At 34.4% G+C, this 23,894-nt stretch overlaps 1 protein-coding gene across 3 annotated transcripts in view; it reads left to right on the top strand.

Moving 5' to 3' along the window:
• Positions 1-23,894, top strand: part of LOC126852992 (proteoglycan Cow) — a 335,529-nt gene that overhangs the window by 34,685 nt on the left and 276,950 nt on the right. For all 3 annotated transcript variants that reach the window (XM_050598350.1, XM_050598351.1, XM_050598352.1), the window contains exon 2: positions 22,566-22,623. In XM_050598350.1, coding sequence (XP_050454307.1) covers positions 22,566-22,623 — 58 coding nt within the window. The remainder of the gene's footprint in view (positions 1-22,565; positions 22,624-23,894) is intronic.

Below are 23,894 nucleotides of genomic sequence, written 5' to 3'. Positions count from 1 at the left end.
GTAACATTTTTCGGTTTCCATCAGTTTCAGATCTCACGTATATATGATCGCATGCACACATGTAAAGCTATTTTTTGTCGCTCAAGGCGCGTTTGCAACGCTCACGTACGATTGGCTTGATGTGCAAATACGCTTTGAGAGACAATGTATATGTACGTGCATATGTATATGATATGTATTAAGCGACGTGGTTGGTAGTAATATCGCGACGATAAGATAAAGAGTGGGAGGGATGGTGGGAGACAGGAAGGGGAGGGAAGGAGGGAGAGAGAGGGAAGGAGGGAGAGAGAGGGAGGGGGAGGGAGAGAGAGAGAGAGGGAGGGAGAGGGGTGAGAGGGGTGAGGGGGAGACGGGGAGAGAGAGAGAGAGCGGAAGATTGGATGAGCGCTCCACCATTACGGCGGCGCACTGACGTGCGTGTGGTTGAAGGTCGGCGCTGATTGATAAGACTTTACTCAATAATAACTCTTTTATTAAGTGTCACAAAACAATGATAAAGGACTTTTCTGTTCAGTTTACTGTGCTTTACCCGCTCACGAGCAGTGGCACAATCTTTGCAGGACATCCTGTATATAATGCTATTGTTTTGTACATGTAATGTTTATTTGCAGAATAAAGAAAGGACTCGATTTTTTATAAAAGAGTGACACTCAAATAATGGCTTTACAAATGTTATCCGTTGCCTATATCCATTTACAAAGACTGCAATTTTTAAGATACTATATATTTAAAAAATAAAAAAGAAATATTATAAGTATAATTTGTATTTATTATTGTATTAAAATAAAGGAAAATTATATTATGCATACATTAAATTTTTATTTAATAATATGTTATCATAATATTAAAAAATTAAAATTTTGTTGCAATTAGATTTACTTTGAGAAATATAGATACTATATATTTATAATATACATTATACTTTAATTTTCTTTGCATGTATAAATATAAAAAAATGATATTATAGAAAAAAAAATTGGTGGACATGTATCATGTATGCAAAGAAAGCTAAAGTATACATACGTAGTATTTATTTTATTATTGTTGGATATTATCAATCAAAGATGCAACATTGTGTATTGTAGTTTAAATGTATTTTAATCTTTTTTTTAAATGTGTAACAAAGTGGTAGAACGATTACTACAAATGTCTGACAAAGTACAATTACAGATTTAATACTGCTTATTGAGTTGAATTATAAATTTTACAAACTATAGATTTACAAATCGAACTAGTATAAATTAAGAATCTTTTGCTGCTTTCTGTCTACGCTTGCAAAGAAATTGTTTCTGTCTAATGCAGTACTTATCTTGCTAGCGAGCTTGCCGAGAGCACGTGCGCACGCTGCGACGGTTGCCAGGAAAAAAGGGCGATTAACGCTCGATCATTTCGCCGGTTAGACTCGGCGCTCCTGTTCCTTTATCGATGTCTTATCGATTTGACGCGACTATCATAAAATTACCGCTAGATATGAAACGTATTCTTTTTGCAAATTTATAATAATTATTCTTAAAATGGATATTCTTATTGCAACAAAATATTAATCGCTTTAATTTATTAATCCATTTGTCAGTATACGCAGTATGTATACTTTGGTTTTCTTTGCATATGTATAATTGAAAATACGTTAGTTTATCAAAAAAACGAAAAACGAAAAACTTATACATATATATCTCGCATCACATAACATGCTATTTCAATATTAGTTATACATATATATGCAAAGAAAGTCAAAATATATATACAGGATGTCCGATAATTCGCAGATTACCCTTTAAGAGAAGGTAGAGGGTGTTATTCTGAATAGAAAAGTCCTGTATCATTTTGTGATTTTCTCAATATTTAAGAAAATATTAATTTTAAAAGATCAGCCAACGAAATGCCGCGAAAAGCTCGCGACGCGAAAATGCCTCCCACTGTCAATTGATACTCGGTCCACGGCGAAGCAATGGGAGGAGCGGTTTGCGAGCGTGCTTCGCTATGGCAACCGAAAGAATTACACACATAATGAAAAGATCACATTCAAAAAACGGTGCGCGCATAGGACTTTTCTATTCAGAATAACACCCTCTACTTTCCCTTAAAGGGTAATCCGCGAATTATCGGACACCCTGTATATATATATATATATATACACAGAGAGTGTTCTGAAAATTTTGACACATCCGAAGTGTGAAGATGGATTGGGCCAAACTGAGTCGAAAAGTCCTATACCATTTTGCAAAATTCGCAATAGTTTTTGCGTTATTAATTAAAATATGTGAGCTAATGAACGCGTTGGAAACCGATAGGCCGGTATCGGCAGGCATGTACGACGGATTACTTGTGTACGTTTCTTAGCAACGAAGGTTTCATTTAAGCAAGAGGTAATAGCGTGACTCCAAAGATCTTATTGGAACAAAATTTTAATCATTTCAATTTATTAATCAGTTTGTCAATATACATATTATGTAGTATGTATATTTTGGCTTTCTTTGCATATGTATAATTAATTACGTTATTTTATAAAAAAAAACCTATAAATATATCACTCATTATATAACATATTACTATAATATTAGTAAATTAAAATTTTGTTGCAATTAGATCTACTTTAAGAAAAATAGATACTACATATATATATATATATATATATATATATATATATATATATATATATATATATATATATATATATATATATACTAGCATTTAGAACCGCGCTTCGCGCGGGCTTCAAAGTCTGTCTAACCTTTTTTAATTTTTTTTCTTTTTTTTGCGCTTGTTTAAAAGTTATCTATTCAAACTTTTTTCTTCTTTCTGTTTCTCTGACAGTTAAATCGATATATACCTAAAAATTGCTATTGGTTTTATTTTTTTTTAAATTATTTAATTTTTACTTACTTTTTTATTAATTAATTCTTGAATTTAATTTAAATTTTGCAAATGTTATAAATATTTTACCTAGCATATATTATGTTATATTTTTTATTATTTACTCACATATTTTTTTTCACGATTGATGTACTCATCATTAATCCACTATTATTATGTATCCACCATTAATCCACTATTATTTGCTATAATTTAATTTTATAATTTTTCTATTTATAAAACTTTTCTCTATATACTATATGTATCCAAAAAAATTTATGATTTTCTGAAATGAGATTCTCTTAACATTTACCATTTTTAAATTCTTCAATTTCTCTATTTTGCTCTATTTTGCTCTGTCCAGTAACACTTGTAATTTCATGTTCATTATTTTTATTCATTAATTCATTTTCAATTTCATTCGATTTATTTATTTCTTCCACCTTAATATTTAATATTTTCTGTTTTGATCAATTTATTTATTTTAGCAATGATATTTAATATATGAAACCAACAATTTATTTATATAGTCATTTATGAAATGACTCACGTCAAGAGATATAAACTCTTATTACACATAAGTGATTTTTTAAATTTCACAATAACATAAATATGTATTTATGGGTGTGTGGATGCATGTATGAATGCGTGAATGCGTTGGGTGAGTGTGTAAAACTAAAAAAAAAACACATATTAGCCATCCCCCAAAATTAGCAAAATTTTTATATTTAATACCAATATATTTGATACCAATTTCGAAAAAATTGACTATGTGTATTTTAGTGCGTGTGTGGGTGGATGGTTGATGGTGCAAAACTAAAAAAAAAATAAATACATAGTAGCCTTCTCCAAAAAATTTGCAAAATTTTGGTACCAAGTTTGTGAAAATTTCGAGAAAATCGGTTGTCCGTGTGTGGGTGCGATGGTAGATGGGTAGGGGTGTAAAAACTAAAAAAAACCACAGTAGCCTTCCCAGAAAAATTAGCAAAATTTTGATACCAATTTCGAAAAAATCGGTTGTGCGTGTAAAGGTGAGTATGTGAGTGCGTGGATAGATGAGTAGGTGTACAATTTAAAAAAAAACACATATTAGCCTTCTCTGAAAAATTATTAAAATTTTGATACCAATTTTTCGAGGAAATCGGTTATGCGTGGATGCATATATGGATACATGGATGAGTGGGGTGTAAAACTAAAAAACCACATGGTAGTCTTTCACGAAAAATTAACAAAATTTTAGTACCAATTTCGAGAAAATTTCGAAAAAATCTGTTGTCTGTATGTGAGTGCGTGGGTGGATGGATGGGGGTGTAAAACTAAAAAAAAAACACATAGTAGTCTTTCCTGAAAAATTAACAAAATTTTGGTATCAATTTCGAGAAAATTGGTCCATAAATGTAGAAGTAGTGATTGTATGTGGGTGCGTATGTGGATACGTGAATAAGTGGAGGGTGGAGTGTAAAACGAAGAAAAACACATAGTAGCTATCCCGAAAAAATTAGCAAAATTTTGACACTAATTTTGTGAAAATTATTCCATAAATCTCGAAGTAGTAGTTGTGCGTGTGCGAGTGCATGGGTATATGGGAGTGGGGTGCAATACTAAAAAAAATCACATATTAACCATTCCCGAAAAATTAGCAAAATTTTGGTTCCAATTTTGAGAAAATTGATCCATAGATATGTAAGTAGTATTTTTGCGTGCGTAGGTGGGTACGTGGGCGGAAGAGGGTGATGTAAAATTAAAAAAAACTACATTGTAGCCATCCCTGAAAAATTAGTAAAATTTTGACTCTAATTTCGAGAAAATCGTTCCATAAATGTGGAAATAGTGGTTGTGCGTGGATGGGTGCGTATGAGAATGCGTGGCTGGGGTATAAAACAAAAAAAAAAAAAAAACAATATTCATGGAAAAATTAACAAAATTTTGACACCAATTTCGAGAAAATCGATCCATAAATATGAAAGTAGTGATTTTGCGTGTGTGGATGCATGGGCGCGGATGGGAGTGGGATGTAAAAACTAAAAAAAAAACCACAGTACCCATCCCCGAAAAATTTGCAACATTTTGGTACCAATTTCGAGAAAATCGGTCCATAAATGTGGAAGTAGTTCGCGGTCCGACAGACAGACGGTACTTATATATAACATAAGATGGTGTCATTAGTTTGATTTTGGATGGCATCGTTAAGGTGAAATCAAGGACACTTTTAATTTCTTAAATCGGAAACCCCCAATTTTTATTGCATATTCTTGTAGCTTATTTAGAGAGCTTTTCTATATATATATGGAGTAATTGTGTAATATTGAATCCCCTTTGGGGGGCAATAAAGATGCTATTCTATTCTACATATGTATATATATATATATATATATATATATGTAGAATAGAATAGCGTCTTTATTGCCCCCCAAAGGGGATTCAATATTATACAATTACTCCATACAAATACAATTACAATACAATATACTTTTACTTTACAATATACTTTACATTTATCTGTTTTATACAGCTCTCCTATCCCGTCCTAGCCTATAAGGCTTACATAGCTAATAACTTCCTCCCTCTACTCATTTCTCCGTCCTCTTCTCGTAACTCCCCCTCTCCTTATCGTACTTTCCAGTGCCCGTTGTTGTCTCCATACGCCTCCCGTTCTCCTAATCACTCCTTGCTTCACCGTCTTGCATTCTTCTCCCACCATACTTTTCTCATTTCGTCCTATTTCCACACCTTCCCGTTTATCCATAACCTTTTACTGTCCACCAACGTGTTCCTGCCTTTCCTTCTTTCTTCTCTTATCTTCTCCACCATCCTCCATCTCATGCCGATAGATCTGATCTTGATTTGAGTGAATGATCCTCGATCGGATTAATCTGCCGATGATAGCCGACGCTGCCGATCTGACGCCGGATTGATCGTTCGAGATCTCTGAAGCGTGCCGGATCGATTTGATGATTCGCTGATCCGAAGCGTCCGATTTCGATCGGATTTGCCGGATCCGCGCCGATGATTCTGATTTCGATGCGATGCTGGCCGCGCGGATCGCGAGCAAGACGACGACGACAAAGTTTGACGCCGATGCCTGACGACGCCGATTGACGCGGATTCTGATTTTCCGGATCTCGACGCGATTCTCTGATGATCGATCCGGATGCGACGCTGGACGATTCTGCCGATCGGCGATCGGATGCCGATCCGAGTGATGATGGCGTCGATCCTCGATGACGACGCCGCCGATCGATGATTTGGCGCCGATTTTGACGCAATGCGCAATGATGACGCGAAGCGCGATTTGGATTTCGCCTGATCGTGGACGAGCCTGATTCTGATGACGCGGATTTCGATGGATCTTTGATGCGAACGGATTGATTCGATGATTCGATTTTGTCCGGACGCATCGCGATCTCGATCTTTCGAGCCGAGACTTTCACGATTTGACGCCGATTCGTTCTGACGCGATCCGTCTTTGATCGTCGACGACGCCGATCTTTGTCGATCTGATCTTATCGACGCCGGATCTTGATCTACGCTCGGATCGGACTCTCGACTTGACGCTTTGTATGGTCCTCCACTCTCTCTTTCCTTCTCTCTATCTCCTCTGCTGTCCTCCACTTGCTTTATCATGCTTACGATTTCTAACCTAAAGGCGCGAGTCCAATGGAAATCCGTAACCGTAAAGACTGTATTTGTAAGCTTAGTCATAAAGACTGTAACCGTAAAGAAATCGTCTCCTATCTTCTACAATGGCAGTCTATACTTGTAACGTAACTTAACGTAACGAACCGTAATCCCGTAACGTGAATTTGTGTTTGAATTGGTTCTAACCTTTATGCTATTTAAACTTTTACAAAGTCCTCTAATTTCGCTGTTTATTAATGGATATTCAGCGTGTTAAAACAATTCTTGTGGCTGTATAATTTGGCTACAATAATTCTGAAATTATTGCGGAAAAAAAGAAAAAACCTCCAAAAAATATACGAAAACATTGGGTTCGACCAATGTTATTACAGCGGAAGCAAAAAGGTCATTTTCATACTCTCTTCCAGTTTATTAAAAACAATGACGACGAGCAGTTTTTCAAGTTTATTAGAATGACTGCTTTACAATTCAAAAGATTATTAGAATTAGTGCAAGAGCTTCTAACAAAAAGAAGTATTCGAGAGCTTCTGTCGCCGGAACATCGATTACTGTGTGTTTCTCGTATTAGTTGTATTACTTTATAGTAAGTATATTTTGTAATACTTTCAATAATTTTATAAATATTGTTCTTAGAATTGTCATAACACGAATATTTTATTTGGTAGTTATCTTGCTCATGGTTGCAAACTGTTGCATGGAACTTTTACGTGTCAAAATCAACTGTGAGCAAGATTATCCGTGACACTTGCAAGATTATATGGGACAAGTTATCGCCTATATATTTGCCAAGACCTACTATGAATGATTTCAAAAGGTATTCACGAGATTTCCAAGAATTGTAGAACATGCCGAATTGTTTCGGATTGATGGGAAGCACATCGTTATACAAGCTCCTTACAATACTGGAACCAGTTTTTTCAATTATAAAAAAACATTCAGTATCGTATTAATGGCAGTTTATGACGCTAAGTATATTTTTACTTTTGTTGATGTTGGTGCTTTTGGTTCACAAAGTGACGGAGGAGTTTTTAAAGAATCGGTTTTTGGAATAGCTTTCGATAACAACGAAGTGGAAATATCAGACGACAGCTCACCGGGAACTGACATAAAGTTTGTAACGACCTGTGTCGTTACTAGAGCCTCGCGGACCGTCCACCCGTCCGCAGAAGAGGCCGGCGCTTAGCGCCCCACAAAATTTCACATAGCCGCGCCGTTGCGGGGCAGCGAGCCCATCGTATGAGCCGCCGCTGGGCGATGCGATCCCTCACTAGGGCGGCGCGAGCCTAAGTAAGGGAAACCGGCCGGGTATATAAGCCGGCTTGACACGGCTCTCGACACCATTTCCTGGTCCCGATCCTCGGGACACTCGAAGCCTCAGAGCGCTCTCTGAGTCTCCAGTTGACCGATCCTTATTCCGTTCCTTCAACCTGGTCTAGGAGACGAGTGCTCTCGTCTCCGGCCGAGTGCTCTCGGCGTCCAGTCCTGTCGGTGCGAGGGAGTACTCTCCCTCACACCAACCACTTCCGGCCCGGGGGACGAGTGCTCTCGTACCCTGTCGACGACCGGCGTTGTCCGCGACGAAGAGTGCTCTCTTCGTCGCCTCCTCGCGATACCGGCGACTTCGCCCGTATCGCGTGCGACGACCACCGGTGGTCCGCGACCGGGAGCCTTAAGCTCCGTCCGATTGACATCGCGTCCGCGTCTCTTGTAAAGACCACGCGTAGTCCATAAGCCATTTATATTAAGTAGAGAGCCGGTGCCCGCTCGTGACGCCAGGAACAGCATCTCCGGCGCTCAGTCCTTATCCTTCTCAGGATAAGTCGCCAAGCACGCCGGCGGGTCCCTAGTCCTTTTCAGGATAGACCGCCGAGTAGTGCAAATCCTCGGATCCGGACGTCAGGCCCTGGCACGGTGTTCCGTTAAGAGTACAGATTCAACTCGGTCGTCCCCGATTTTGTTAGCCGATCCCGTTCTCTTATTTTCTCGTATATCGATTCCTCTTTTATCAATTTGCCGCTTCTGTTATTATGGGCCGATCCCATTTGTTTGTTCCTTAAGTTAAGTCCGCCATATTCTAGAGTTAGAAACCCGGACTCCGTTCCCAAATTGTATTCGCGAGTTCTATGTGTGTCGGCCAATTCTATTGTACTCTATATTCACACGAATAAATCTTTGTTATTTGTTGGCCAAATCGAGTGTGTGATTTGCGAGCCCGAGACTCTTCCTTCTCCCGAATCCTGGAACCGGCGAGCCGATCCGTGGCGTCGGGAAGGGCAGTTCGTTACAAGTTTCCATATTATATGGTTGCAGATGAAGCGTTTCCTTTAAAAAGCTATATTATGCGACCATATCCTGGAAGTAAGTCAAACAAAACACAAAAAACTTTCAATTATCGTCTTTCTCGAGCACGTCGTGTTATTGAAAACTCTTTTGGAATTCTGGCCAGTCGTTGGCGAATCTTCCGATCAACTATTATTGCACATGTTGATACTGCAGAATGGATTGTGTGTGCAGGATTGTGTCTTCATAACTTTCTCCGGAAATCAGAATTAATGTCAAAAGTAGGAAATGCTATGTACTGCCCTCCAAATTATGCTGATACATGGGACAACGAAGGAAATGTCATATCTGGACAGTGGACACAATGTGAAGAGAATGTCACCTTTAAAAATATGGGAAGAATGGGAGCTAATAATGCTACACGCAAGAATATTACCTTACGTGACACGCTTGCCGAGTACTTTGTTTCTCCAGAAGGTGCAGTTTCATGGCAAGAAGCATACATCACGAGAGGATCATTTTAATCGTACAACTCGTGAAGATGTTTTAGACTATTTAGAACATTGACTATCAACATTATTTTGAATGTTTGCTATTCTTTTGTTTTAAATTATTTTTTAAATAATAATCTTATCATGTATTATACTTTGTATCTTTATTAAAAAACTTTAGATAACAACTACATTACAAGTCTCGATTATAAACTACTACACTTGTAACATTTTCATGCTGCGTTCATTTACATATCATTAATTTATAAAATAGAAACTCGTACATTGCACAAAATTTATAATAGGGATAGTTTCAAAGTTTTGAAACCATTAACAACCTTAACGACAATTTTGAAAGTGTTCCGACTCGTTTACACATATGTGATAATCCTTTAATAACTAAACTAAAACTTATTTCTTTGGATAAAATCACATTCATTAATACTTTTTTAAAAAAATTACTCATCTAATTACAAAGCTATTAAACAATATAATATATGTATGTTTGAAACTTAACACAGTTACTTATTTTTTATAAGACATACTACAATAGCATAGAAAACAAAACTAACTTTTTTAGATAGAATCACAAAATTAAAAAATAAAATATTGTTTAGTCCGAGTCAGATTCCAGTTCTAACATAATGGTACTAATCCTGGTACGAGCGATTTTTTGTTTTTTCTTCGACATATTCTTCAATTGACTGTACGTAGTCATGCAAAAGTTATAAGCAATATCATCGCACTTGTCAGCAGATTCACATAATCCTTTCACACTCTGTAATGCTTCAGAAAGAATTTGTAAAGTATCGTCCTCGACATTTTGAGCGGTTTTTACGGTTTTCATCGTTTTGTTATTTACAATGTCTGCATGTTTTACTGAGGACTGAAGTCTTGACATTCAGTACATTGGCATTATTTCATACATTCATCCGACGATTTCATTTTTACTTTCAATAATTTGCCTTCCGATTCTTTGAGCTCATTTTTCATTTCCATTCCACGTTTGCTTTTATTACTATCTATACTTTTCAGATATTCGATCACATCTGGATCGTCATCTAGCGTATCCCACGTAGCAGATTCTTCAGATGGTGACAAGCTTCTTTTTAAAACATTCCCACGTGTTCTGGAATAATTGGAAAAAACTTTTTCTTTATGTGCGTATATTTATCGTACGTAATATGTATAATGTTTTATACATCATGTTTTGATAGCATAGTTGACTATCTTTAATTAAGAAATGCACAGATGCAGATAAAAGCTTTTATTCATATCTATATGTTTCTATTAGGCATTTTAACTATACGGATGAATCAATTTTCAGCAATTTGCAGTGTATAAGATAAATATAAATACATGATATAATAAATTTCGTGAAGATACTTAAATGGGTAATAAATTATATACCTTCTACTTTGAATATGAGGTTCTAAGAACTGCAAAGCTTTATACAGTTCACTTGGAGTTGACTGTCTTGAGGATCCTAAGCCAGATGGAAGTCCTACTTTGAAAAACCGTCTCTCACGAGTGAAACGTTCTCGCAATTGAGCTCATCGGTGTTCATAGTCAGCAGCTGCATAATAATATGTACGATTAGTATACTATATATATATAAGCTGTATTATTATAGAACTAAATAAATAAATAAAATTGATAGTATATACACACCTGTTGCATTCAACGCTTCTGCAATGCTACACCATGAATTTTGTGATTTTATTTTATCTTTATAATCAGGATTACTTTTATTATACAAATAGGAACATTTTCTCGACTAATTCAATTAAACGTTGGTCCGTCAAGTCCATTGTTATTTATAATAAATTTTTATATTTTGTTATAAACATATAACCTCATACCCGTTCTGGATATAATTCTGACTCTAACCTCTTTTCGTTATCATAATCGTAAAAGTTCAAACAAACTAACTTTTACACACACTTTTATGGTGGACACACTCTTATGGTGATTCAATCGATATTGTAGCCTCTTTAACGAGTTTTCAGTCTTTCAACTTTTTACGTTTACGGTTACGGTTACGGATCTCCACTGGACTCGCGCCTTTACTCTTATTATCACAACCTACAACGTGCTACTGCGTATTATTTCCTCGGTTCCGTGTCTGCGCATATTCACCATCGATTTCCACGTGCTCGATCCTTGTAATTCGTACCTCTCTCGCCATCTTTCGGTATCCTCTCCTCAACATTATCCTTTACAAAAATTGCTTTTGTTTTGCTTTGTATGTCCTTTCTCTTGTCAACATATATTTTCTCTCTCTTCATTTTGTCTCTCTTTCTATTCATATGTCTCTTTCTCACTCTCTCTCTCTCATTAATTCATTCCGTCCTAACCTCCAGCTGCTCATAAAATCATTATTCCTTCTAAAATCTTCCTCTTCTGACCATCTCATCTCCCTTCATTCTCATCTGGACTCCTCTCTCCGTTCCTCCTTCTCCTGCCTTCTAAACCTTTGTCTTCCTCCTTGGTCTTGCACCCCATGCATTTTCCCACGAGCACACTCAAACCCACCCTCTCTCCGCCATCCAGACACGGAATTCATATATATATATATATATATATATATATATATATATATATATATATATACAAGGTATCCCAGAACTGTCGGAAAATGACAGATTTTAATGACAGATTCTTCATGAAATTCTAAGCCAAAAAGCTCTTTACAAAAAAGTGATCCGATGAATAGGATTTGAAGACGTAAAGCATTGAAGTTGACGTATGGGAGCTCATGAAATTCGCGTGGTCAGGATCGGCACGATCAAGTTTGACTCATGACTCGTGTACCGCGGCGATGCATGTTTCTTATTATTTTATGTTTAATTATTTGAATGAATGAATATAAATCTTTATTGCCCCCAAGAGGGATACAATATTATACATATAAATTTACAATACATATATTATATATATAAATTTATAATACAATATATTATACATATAAATTTACAATATTATACATATAAATTGACAATACTCTTACTTAATTACGCTTAGCTTACGCTTAACTCTAACCTAACGCCGCACTCACACATCGCTATCTGCCCTATGCTCTCTCTCTCTCTACCCTATCTTCCTAGTGGCTTCCGTTTCCGTTTACAAAAAGAATACATACACTCATAGTCCGCTTGTCTCTCACTCTCTCACACAATGCACTCCATGCACATTCCCTCATTCCCTTTCCTTCCTTCTTCGCTCGCTCTTTCCGTATCGTCCATTCCTTCATTCCTGATCTTTCCAATCCCTGATCTTTTCCGCGATGCCTGCGATGATTCTTCCGATGATCGAGACGCTTCGACGCTCGATTACTTTGTTGTCGAACTGTCGATGTCGATGATCGATCCTTATTCGATTTTCTTGATTTATTGATGAACCTTGATCTTCCTCGATCGATCCAGTTAGCCGCGATTCCTTCTCTGATTTTGATTTCGATGATTTGCGCATGACGACTTCGATCTCGACGTCGATTCTCTGATTCTGACCGAAGTCCAGTTATCCTTTCCGCCGACGACTCTTTGATCCTCGATATGACCTTCATTCGCGATCTTTGATTTTCTTCGATCGGTTCCGACGATCCACTCGATCTGATCCTTATCTTTCATTTTCTCGACGCCGATCTCTTTATGTTCGAGATCCGATCCACTTGATCTATCGAATAGCAGACTTGGTCTCGATCCTCGAACTTCTGAGTCGAGATCTGCTCGACACCATTACTTCTTTATCTTCCTGAGGTTCTTTGTTCTTCTATTTAGCCGAACGTATCCTAAATATATAAATGATTTTACCTCTCCTAGCGATTTCCCTTTCCACCTCCAGCTTACTTTTTTCCATCTACCACCTCCCTTCCTAAATCTCATTACCTTTCTTGTCTTCTCCGTATTTACTTCTAACCCCTTCTAATATACCTTTCTAGTTTATCCAACATGCTCCTCATCTGCCCTTCGTCTCCCGCTGCCAGCGCTATATCGTCCGCGTACGACAGCGTGAATATCCTTCCCTCTCCTAATTTTGCCTTTCCCCATTTCGCTTTCCCCATTCCCTCCTCAAGATTTGCCAATACTAAGTAGAACAGTAAAGGACTCAAGGGACACCCCTGCCTCATTCCTCTTGCTGACCAAAAACTTTTCCCCACTTCCTCACCGATCTTCACTTTATATTTCGATTCTCTCAAAATCTCTCCCATTCTCTCCACTAAACCCTTCCTCACTCCTCTTGTTCTCATCGCGTCCAATATGATCCTCTCTACTCACTGAATCGATCGCCGCCTTCAGATCCATACAAACACTGCCACCAACCCCTCTTCTTTTTTCTCCAACTGCCTATTCACTAAAAAATTTAGCATATAAATATTGTCCACTGTCTTCTTCCCTTTCCTCTTTCCTAAAACCTATTTGGTTTGGTGACAGCAAATCCTTACTTTCGACTTCCTTCTTTAATCTTTCTGTCAGAACTGCTGCGTATATCTTATATAGTGTCGGCATTAGTGTCACTCCTCTATGCTTCTTTACCATCTCCCCTTCCCCTTTTTTTCACTATTACTCCCTCTTTCCAATCCTCCGGCCAACCTTCTTCCCTCCATACCCTGTTGTAGAATTTCCATACCCAATCGGTTATTTCTCCTCCGTATTTCCAAACTTCGCTAGGAATTCCGTCTATCCCCATTGCCTTTCCGTCCTTCGCCTTCGCTACCACCCTCCTAATTTCTTCCATTCCTATTCCGATTCTGACTTTCTCGATTCTATGCCTCCTATCTTCTGTCCGTCTCTGATCTCTGATTTCTGACTCCGATCTCTCCATCCATCGATTTCTCCTTTGCTGATGCCTCGATCCTTATTCTCTCACCTGACTCTATCTTGATTCTCGATCTTTCTGCTCTTTGATTCTTTCTGTCTCCTGATCTCCCTCCTCTCTCTACTCTCCCAATTTTCTCGTCCTCTTCTAAAGCGTCCCTAATTCTCTTCTCTATATCCTTTAGCTCCACGTTTATTCCCTCTTCTGTACTTAATCTTTCCTAATCTCCTCAAATCTCCTTTTTTCTTCCTCCTTCCAGTTATCTCTAATTTTTTAAATTATTAAGCCAAAATATATAATTTTAATCATTTCAATTTATTAATCTATTTGTATATGTAGTGAAAAAACTTTAGCTTTCCTTACTTACATATAACTAATAATACGTTATTATGTAAAAAAAAATTATAAATACATATCTCACATTGCACAACATGATATTACGATATTAGTTATACATATGCAAAGAAAGATAAAATATACATATTTATCATTCCCAAAGATTCTATTGCAACAAAATTTTGATTGCTTTAATTTATTAATCAGTTTGTCAATATACATACTATGTAATATATGTTCTTTGCCTTTCTTTGCATATGTATAACTAATTATGTTATTTTAAAAAACCTATAAATATATATCCCTCTAAAAAAAAAGATAAAAAAGATACGCCAAGTGCATAAAAAAATCCTAACTTATATGCAAAAAATTACTAACAAAAATTTTAATATTTTTCTCTAAAAAATAACTTTAAAAAAAATTTTCCCTTGAAAAATAATTTTCTCTTAAAAAATAAATTAAAAATCAAAACTAAATATGAAATTAATAGTTAACTAGCCAAGTACATAGAAATAGTTCAGTTTGTAAACAGTCGTAATTTAAAATAGTATTTGTCATAAAATCAATCTTCTGTTTATAGAAATATAGATTTTCATGAAAAAATTAGAATGCATTTTATTTCTATCAAAAAATTATATTATATACCTATTAAATTATATTATTACCTATTAAAAATTATATATACCCTCCCTTCAAATAAATATTTTGTATATTATATAAAATAGCATTATTGTATTGCGGATTTTATTACATAAGTAAATCAAATACTTGACGTGCCCGATGTGAAATAAAAATTTGCAAGATTATTATTATCAATATATTATATCAATATATCAATATAATATATATTATTATATCCATAATATTATATCCATTATTATATCCATAATGTCCATAATGGTCTTGACGTGTATATACTCCTGGAATGTCATCTTTTTTTCCACACGTTTCATTAATATAGTTTACTCTCACGCTACCGGAGCATGATAAACTGAACTATAAAAGCCTTTTAAAAGACATACCCATATACTCCGGTTTTGAATGAAACCATTCAAACGCTCGTTTTTTAACTGCATTCCGATTAGGAATTTCGTATTGTCGTCATCTATCCGATATATTGCTTTCAGGAATGTTACTTGTTTTTCCCATGTATCAAAATTGCTGGAGATACCATCAAAATCGCTCAATAAATTAGCTATTTTGCTCATTGCTGGATTTATTCGTGGCTGCGCGTAAGGTATCTCCTCATTATTAAGTATTATCATTTCCATCATTTCATTGGCAGTATTCTCCCGCAATAACAACAATTCGCGTAATGAGATTTTACGCCACGGAAGATCAAGTTCGTGCTCAGCAAATCTCTTTCTGCGTTTATGCAGTTCAATTTTTCACTGTAATATGTCTTCTCGTGCCTCTTTCTACTGAATTCCGACATCGTTGTTAAACTCACCTTCTTCCACTCAGGAACGCACTGGATCAGCCTCATACAGCCATGTAATAAGCTTCAATTTTTCTCCCATCGATAATTTTCTCCACATAGATAATTTGCGCATTCTGAATTTATCTTTTAACTTGACAACAATAAAAATGTTCGGATCACAAAACATCTTTCCATTGCTTCGTCTACGCGCTTTCGAAACTTCTAGAATAATTGATCGAACTCTCGGTCCGTATCGCTCGTTGAATCTTCGCTGAGCCCCCCAAATATGTAGTATTTAATAAGAGTAAAACAATGGACTGCTAGTTTCGGTTTACGTCTTTTTTAATGTCAATGATCTGATTAATACAATAATTAATACAGAAGACAGTCAAACGATAGATTCAAAGATATGCTTTGACACGACACTAATCGCCGCACGTCTACACACTCTTGTCTTCAACGTCACGACTCGTTCGTCGATCTATCGCCTGCGTCTCGCTCGTCATATTCGTACATCAAAATCGCGGCGCCGCATGTATGATGAATACATGTCAAATTTAAAATCCCATAAAACAAAGGAATAAAAAATGCTATTTTTATTTAATAAAAAAGGAGATAAAATAAAAAAAGTTGAATATTTAAAAAATATAATACATAGAGAAATATATATTTCATAAAATGTTAAATACGTATGAACTTTTTGAACTGCATTATACAATTTAGGATAAAATTACACAATTGCAATACATTTCTTTAAAATGAAATTAAAATGAATTTCTATCTTTGATAGAAGAGTGAGCTGATAATTGATAAATAATTAATAAAATTTAATGATTTTTTATTATAGTAAAGAATTAATCTATTAATAGATAATTGCATTTACATATTTTTCATATAAAAAAATGTTGTTATGGTAAACATTGTAAACTTAACAAATTTGTTTTTAATATAAAATATTTATATCACATTCAAACCGTATTTTTCTGTCCAAAAGAAAATATTCTACTGAAATATTTATTTTAATAAACAAAAATATGTCGAAAAGAACTATTTAAAAAGATAAAAAGGCTTCAATAGTATAAATATAATAAAATAAAAAAAATGGGCAAATGGGAGTCGGAGCGTGATAAAGCGCAATCACAAACTTGTGAAAATTCTTCTTTAATTAAAAATTAATACGTTTCGGTCTTTGCTTGAGAGCGTCTTCAATCGAGCAATAAGATCTAACGCATTAAGATCGCAGCGCTTTTTATTTACCACGTAAAAGTATTGCACATTGTAATAACGCCGCGGCCTGGATGGTGGCAATTTCAACAAAATTTTTGGACAGTTGTAGTGGAAAATTTGAGGAAGCGATAGTCTAAAAAACTTGTTAGTGCGTGTCATTGTGAATTGACGAGTGTTAAAAATAGCCTCTGCAGACGCCTCAGATATTGTGACGCGTCAAGATTAACTATCATACATTGGGTCAAAATTTCTTTTTTCTGCAAATTGTTCAAAATATGGAATATTATCTGAGTAACACAAATTATAGCACTGTAAATATCTGTTGGATTTTTCACCTCATAAAATTTCAATCTATGATCCTTGATTTTCATGCGTCACAATATCTAAAGCATCTGCAGAAGCCATTTTTAATATTCGTCAATTCATTGTGACACGCATTATGGAAGTTTTTTAGATTACGCATCGCTTCTTCTATTACAACTGTCCAACAATTTTGTTGAGATTGCATCATCCAAGCCGCGGCGTTATTACAATGTGCATTATTCTTGAAATGACCTATTTATAATAGATGATTATAATAATAGATGATTATTTCGTTTGATGGAACGTGTTTTTCTACTCCTTAACTTTCGAAAGATTGCATCATCGAATTTTCTGAATATGAAAAATTGTTTCGAAATATTTCTATGTTGCAGTGTAACATGACCATCAAGTATATTTATATTGTATTTTATATCACATATTATACATATATACATATACGTATATATATATATATATATATATATATATATATATATATATATACAGCATGATTCTAAAAATTACTGATAAAGGAACTTATAAAGGGAACGGAATGTAATAACTTTTGACCAGCAATCTATATCTATAATGTCCAAAGTCAAGCCCCATCGTGTGCAGGTAGAGCAGATAAAACTGAAGCCAAAAGTCTTTAAGCCATTTTGCAATTTCTGCAATAATTATCGAGAAATTAATTAAAAAAGATCGGCCAATTCGCACGAGTATTAGCGGGCGCAAAGAAATTACAACCCATTGATATAGTTGATAGGATACAAGAATCCATTGTTGTGTGCCGCTCGTACGTAATCGTTGTCATTTGTAGAGTGCTTCGCTCAAAAATTCATCGCGCGCTTAGCGACCGCAAAGTTCTGGGTTATCTTATCGTTCTTATCTCTTCTATATTTGCACGCATTAGTCGATTTTTTAAAATTAATTTTTCGATAATTATTGAGAAAATCGCAAAATGGTAAAGGATTTTTCTTCTTATTTTCACCTGCTCTAATCTAACTTGCATACGACGGATGGTGCAATTGACTTCGGACACCTTATATGTATATATATATATATATATATATATATATATATATATATACATATATATATATATATATATATATATATATATAACATTTTTAGCTAGCTTCAAAAATTTCGAATAGAGTTAGTTATTCTTATTTTACTAGACAACTATGAATTTCACGCACGTGACGAATGATGAGTCGCCATATGTTCGTATATATTCTCTATTTATATGTATAATATGTATATATTCTACTAGCTGCCATTCTGTACTGTGCGCATACACGCGTATTAATCCAACTATCTCTTGAAATAAAAACCTTAGGGCTCGCACAAGATTTTCCGTAATACGTTACACTACGTTAAATATCATAAACTTATATTCATACGTAATCTTAAACTTCAGTTAACGTACGAAAAAAATTCGTAACGTAACAGCATTATTATGTTACGATTTTCTTTGTGCTTTGACTGAAGTTTAAGAGTATGAATCTGGGTTTATAGTCAGTATTACTTAACGTAACATAACGCGTTATGAAAGAGCTTGTGCGATGACTCTTTGTTTGACAATGTGAAAATCGATCGTCAAGGAATTTATGTTCTATATTTGCATGTATTCTATTATATTTAAAAAAATTATATTTAAGAAATTTATAGGGTATTAAAGGGTAATACCCTATAAATATATGGGGTATTAAAAAAAGGTGATACTAAATTTTAACAGTATGTAGTACTCGTAAAAACAAATCAAAAAGTTTTAATAAATAATATTTCAAAACTCATTTATTGCCGACTTATAAAGCATTTTCTGTTATTAAATAAATTTGCTCTGCCACATATGAAATGAAAATATCTGTTATTTTAGAATTTGTATACGAATTAGCCATTTCGATAAATGTTTGGATTAACTTATATCTTACGGATCGTTTTCATTTTTACATATATTATAGAGGGTACATTTTTAAGTAACATGAATTACATGAAATAACACATATTTTGAATTTTGTGGCGCTCTCTTTTGGTTTCAGACATATACAATTTTGAAGTATTATAATTTTCGCATTTACTTGTATCATCTTTCCATTATATCTTACTTGCGTGTTTATATTTTTTTGCTTACATTTGCGTCACTGTCAGTACACCTCCGCTGAGAATTTTTTTTGTTTACATTTAATTGTCTTTGTATTATCGCTAGTACGCTTCAAAATCATAATTGCTACTCCACGCCAAGCGAAGTTCAATGCAAACCTATGTGTCTAGTTTTTTGACAGTGGAATCCTCCCGCAGGGGACATACTGCTTCCACGCATATACTCTTTAATGCAAAGTGATGTTCCACATGGGTTTACAACTTTCCACATAAATCGAAGTTCAACTTAAATTTTTGTATTGATAAGTGCTGTGTTGTAAGGGATGTCCCATTTTGAAAAACGTACCTCGATAATTCTTTAACGAAGCATTTTCAGCAAAAATGTTTCAGACAAAAGTTGTATAGTTTTGAGGGGAACATAAGGTGATGTCATTAATTTGACCTTGAATAGTTGATTGAAGGTCACGTGAAAGTTACCTTCAATTTTTTAAATGGAACTGCTTACTTTTTATTGCATATTCTTGTAGCTTATCTCGAGAGCTTTCCAAAACACTATGATAAAGTATTTTTTTTTAAGTACTTTCCGAGTTATAAAATTTTAAAATTGCAATATTTTTATGTAAAATACAAAATATCTTATATGTTGTCATGTTATGAGGTCAAGTTAATCCTTAGAGATCAAGGTCAAATCAACTTTTCACCCACATGTCTGTAGTTATGCATACAATTATGCATTCAAAAAAATGGAATTATTTTTGAGCATTTGTTATAAGAATGTTTCTGACAACTCGTGAAAGGCAAGGAAACTCACTTAAATCAAGCACCCCAAATCGTGAGAGGCAAAGGGATTCACGTAAATCAAGCACCTCGAATCGTGAAAGGCAAGAGGATTCACGTTAATCAAGCACTCCAAACGGGACAGAATTTTGTTAAGTCCACGTCGTTGTTCTTGGATAGCACTAAAAATAGGATGATCCATATTTTTTGAAATATGCATATCTACAGACATGTGGATGAAAAATGATGGTAACATCGAAATATAACTTTTGTCTAAAATATTTTTGCTGAAAATGCTTCGTTGAAGAATTATCAAGGTGCGTTTTTTAAAATGGGACATCCTATATAACTTTTTGATAAATAAAAACTTTTGTTAAAGAAAAAGTATGGTAAATATTCACATAAGGTCACCATCTTCAAAAATCAATAACTTTGACATATGTTCTTAAGGTCATGACCCTGAACAACATTTAAAAGATTTTAGCCGCTCGTTGTTTCCTAAAAAGTTATCAACAAAAGAATTTCCATGAGTTATATGCAATTTTCAGACAATATGTATATTTTATAATATTAATCTCTACTAGATTCATTCATTTATGTGTGTCAAATCGAACGCGTAGGCGTAAGAAGGTAGAGTTTCTTTTCCTGCACCCTTCCCTAGGAAAAATTATGTGTAGAATTCATACTCTGTTCAACAAGAGAACGATGTTTACAACTTTTCACGCAAAGCAAGATTAAATTCAAACTTATATGTATAATTTTCTTGATAGTGGAGCCTTTCCGTAGGGGGAGGGGAGGGAGAGCGGAACACACAGTTTCCATGCATACATTTTTTAATGTGAAACAAGATTTCACATGGTTTTGCAACTTTCTGCGCGAAGTAAGGTCCACTCCATATCGGTCTGTGCTTTGAACGCTTCGTAAACCTTGTTTCGCATCCAAAGCACAGATATCAGATATCTCATTTTACGCAGAAAGTTGCGAACCCATATGAAATCATATAATTATAAACGTCGTTTCGCATCCGAAGCACAAGGCGATATGGAGTGGACCTCGCTCCACGCAGAAAGCAAACCCATGTGAAATCTTGCTTCGCATTAAAAAGTGTATGCGTGGAAAAAGTGTATTTCATCCCCCTTACAGAGAGGCTCCATTACCATTGAAATTAGACACATTGGTTTGGAATGAACTTTGCTTTGCGTGAAAACTTGTAAATACATAAAATTATGTTTTTCTTAGATAGTTTTCTTCGGAGAAAAGGGGAAGAGGCTCTACTTTCCCACGCCTACGCGTTCACTTTAGCACACATAAATGAATAAATCTAGTAGAGATTTATATTATAAGACATACATGTTGTCTGAAAATTGCATATAATTCGTGGAATTCTTTTATTGATAACTTTTTAATAAACAACGAGCGACTAAAATCTTTTGAATGTTGTTCAAGATCATGACCTTGAACAACAATGTCAGCTCATTGACTTTTGAAGATGATGACCTTATGTGAATATTTACTAAAAGTAAATGCGTGGAAGCAATATGTTCATTGCAATATTTTCCTGCGTTGGGGGAGAGAGGGGCTTCACTATCAAAAAACAAGACACATAGGTTTGCGTTCAACCTCGTTTTGCATGAAAAGTGAAAAAACCTAAAAAGTTTCGTCCCTGGAAATGTAAACAGACACTTTTTTCATGTCTGCTTTACATTAATACAAGGTAAACAAACTTTATTTTTCCTTATTTTACCACAAAAAAACCATTAAATCTATGAAATCTTTAATATTGCATATCTTTGGAACCAGAGAGCGTCACAAAGTGTGTGTTACTTAAGAATGTACCCTCTACAATTTATGGAAAAATGAAAACGATCCGTAAAATGAGGTGTAAATTAATTTACCGAATATTTACCACTATTCCAGAAACAACACAAAATCAGATATTGTCAATAAAATCGTTTTAATGTAGATCAACCTATAATAATCGATATAATGTGATAGATGGTTATTCACCGGCGTTCATGGATAAACTAATATCTAATTGAAAATTATTAACAAATACGTCAATATTCATTATTTGTCAACTTTAGAAGATCATGAAAAATGAATGTACGAGCCATCGTATGTAAATACAATGCACTCTCGTGAAATGAACGAAAAATACATCGAATGCTTCATAACTCAGAAATAAATGTTTTTTTGGATTATTGTTTATTAAGACTTTTTAATTTGTTTTCACGAGTACTACTATTAAAATTTAGTATCACTTTTTTTGGACACAGATAAATCGATTTTTGACACATCATTTTTTTTTCTTTCAGGATGACACCCGTATAATGAAAGTTGGAGATAAAAAACGTTGGATACATGATCCAAATAGTGAGTAGCATTGAATCATCAGTATATATTTATAATTTTATTTTTAATTTTAATGTATCTTTTTATATTTGTTATTCATAATTTAAAAAGCGTAAAATTAATCGAAAGTTTTTTGAAATACAACTAAAATAATTTTTCGCACTTTTTAAATAAATTTTACCAGTTTTAAAATAAGCAAAAGAATTTATTTAATTATTTATATTATAATTGTTTTTGTTTTCTAAAACTTTTCATGAATATTTTAACTGCATTCGTATGTTTCTATTGTAAAAAATGAGCGATTCATAACCGATAAATACAACTTATTGTTTTAAATATATGAAAAATGCGATATTTTTTTGTACGAACGTTTTTGTTATTATCAAACCATGATGACGTTAAAATTTTATGAGATAATATTTGGGGACTATATAAAATGAAAGGATATTCAATCCAATTTCCTTTAGTTTACGCTATGTATCCAAATATAGGTTCAGGCATTATATAAGACGATGTTTTGTTGAACTAAAGTTAAGTATTTTTTAAGATTGTTATTTTTAATTTATCCAATTGTTGATAATTTTGATTTGAATTAATTTCATCTTCGATTAGAAACAGGATGTCCCAAAATTCTCGGAACGGAATGTACAACGTGATTATCCGTGTCAGAAAAGACAACTTTTTTCTCTGGCAAAATTGCATTTGAAAATTATTTTTTAAATGAGAGCAACTTTAAGCTAACGTATGAGTGCTCTAAATTCATGAATCAAGGGCGGCGCGCACACGGCATACATGGCGCGTGAGCATGTATTGTATTTAATTATTTTGCTAAAGATTTTATAAGAATACACAGTATGCATGATATTTAAATATCGCTATTTTATGAATACAATTTATTTAATAAGAAAACATTTTCCAATTGATATCACTGAAAGACCGATTAAAATAAATAAATTATTTTTATGGCTCTTCTCAAGCCCACAAACATTTTCAGAGTTTTGGAACAATAATCTTGGATAAAAATTATTCATGTTATCTAATTTATTTGTTTGAATTTTATTCGTTGCTACAATGATATCAATTAGAAAATGTTTTCTTAGGAGTTGGTTCCAAAACTGATGTAAAATTTTTCTTGAAGAATACGTTTTGGAACGCAATGAAAGGAAGTTGTATTGCCCCTAATGTCCTCTTTTCTTGTGATTATTCTTCGCTTTTTCACAATCTCCCGCACACCTCCCAGACTCATTTTTCCAATTCCTCCCCTCCCCATACTTCCATACCTCTTTCGGAAT

The sequence above is a fragment of the Cataglyphis hispanica genome, chromosome 11, assembly GCF_021464435.1.
Source record: "Cataglyphis hispanica isolate Lineage 1 chromosome 11, ULB_Chis1_1.0, whole genome shotgun sequence".
NCBI classification, from domain to species: Eukaryota; Metazoa; Arthropoda; class Insecta; order Hymenoptera; family Formicidae; genus Cataglyphis; species Cataglyphis hispanica.
Note: the sequence above shows the minus strand (reverse complement) of the source record. Positions and strands in the feature narration are given on the sequence as shown.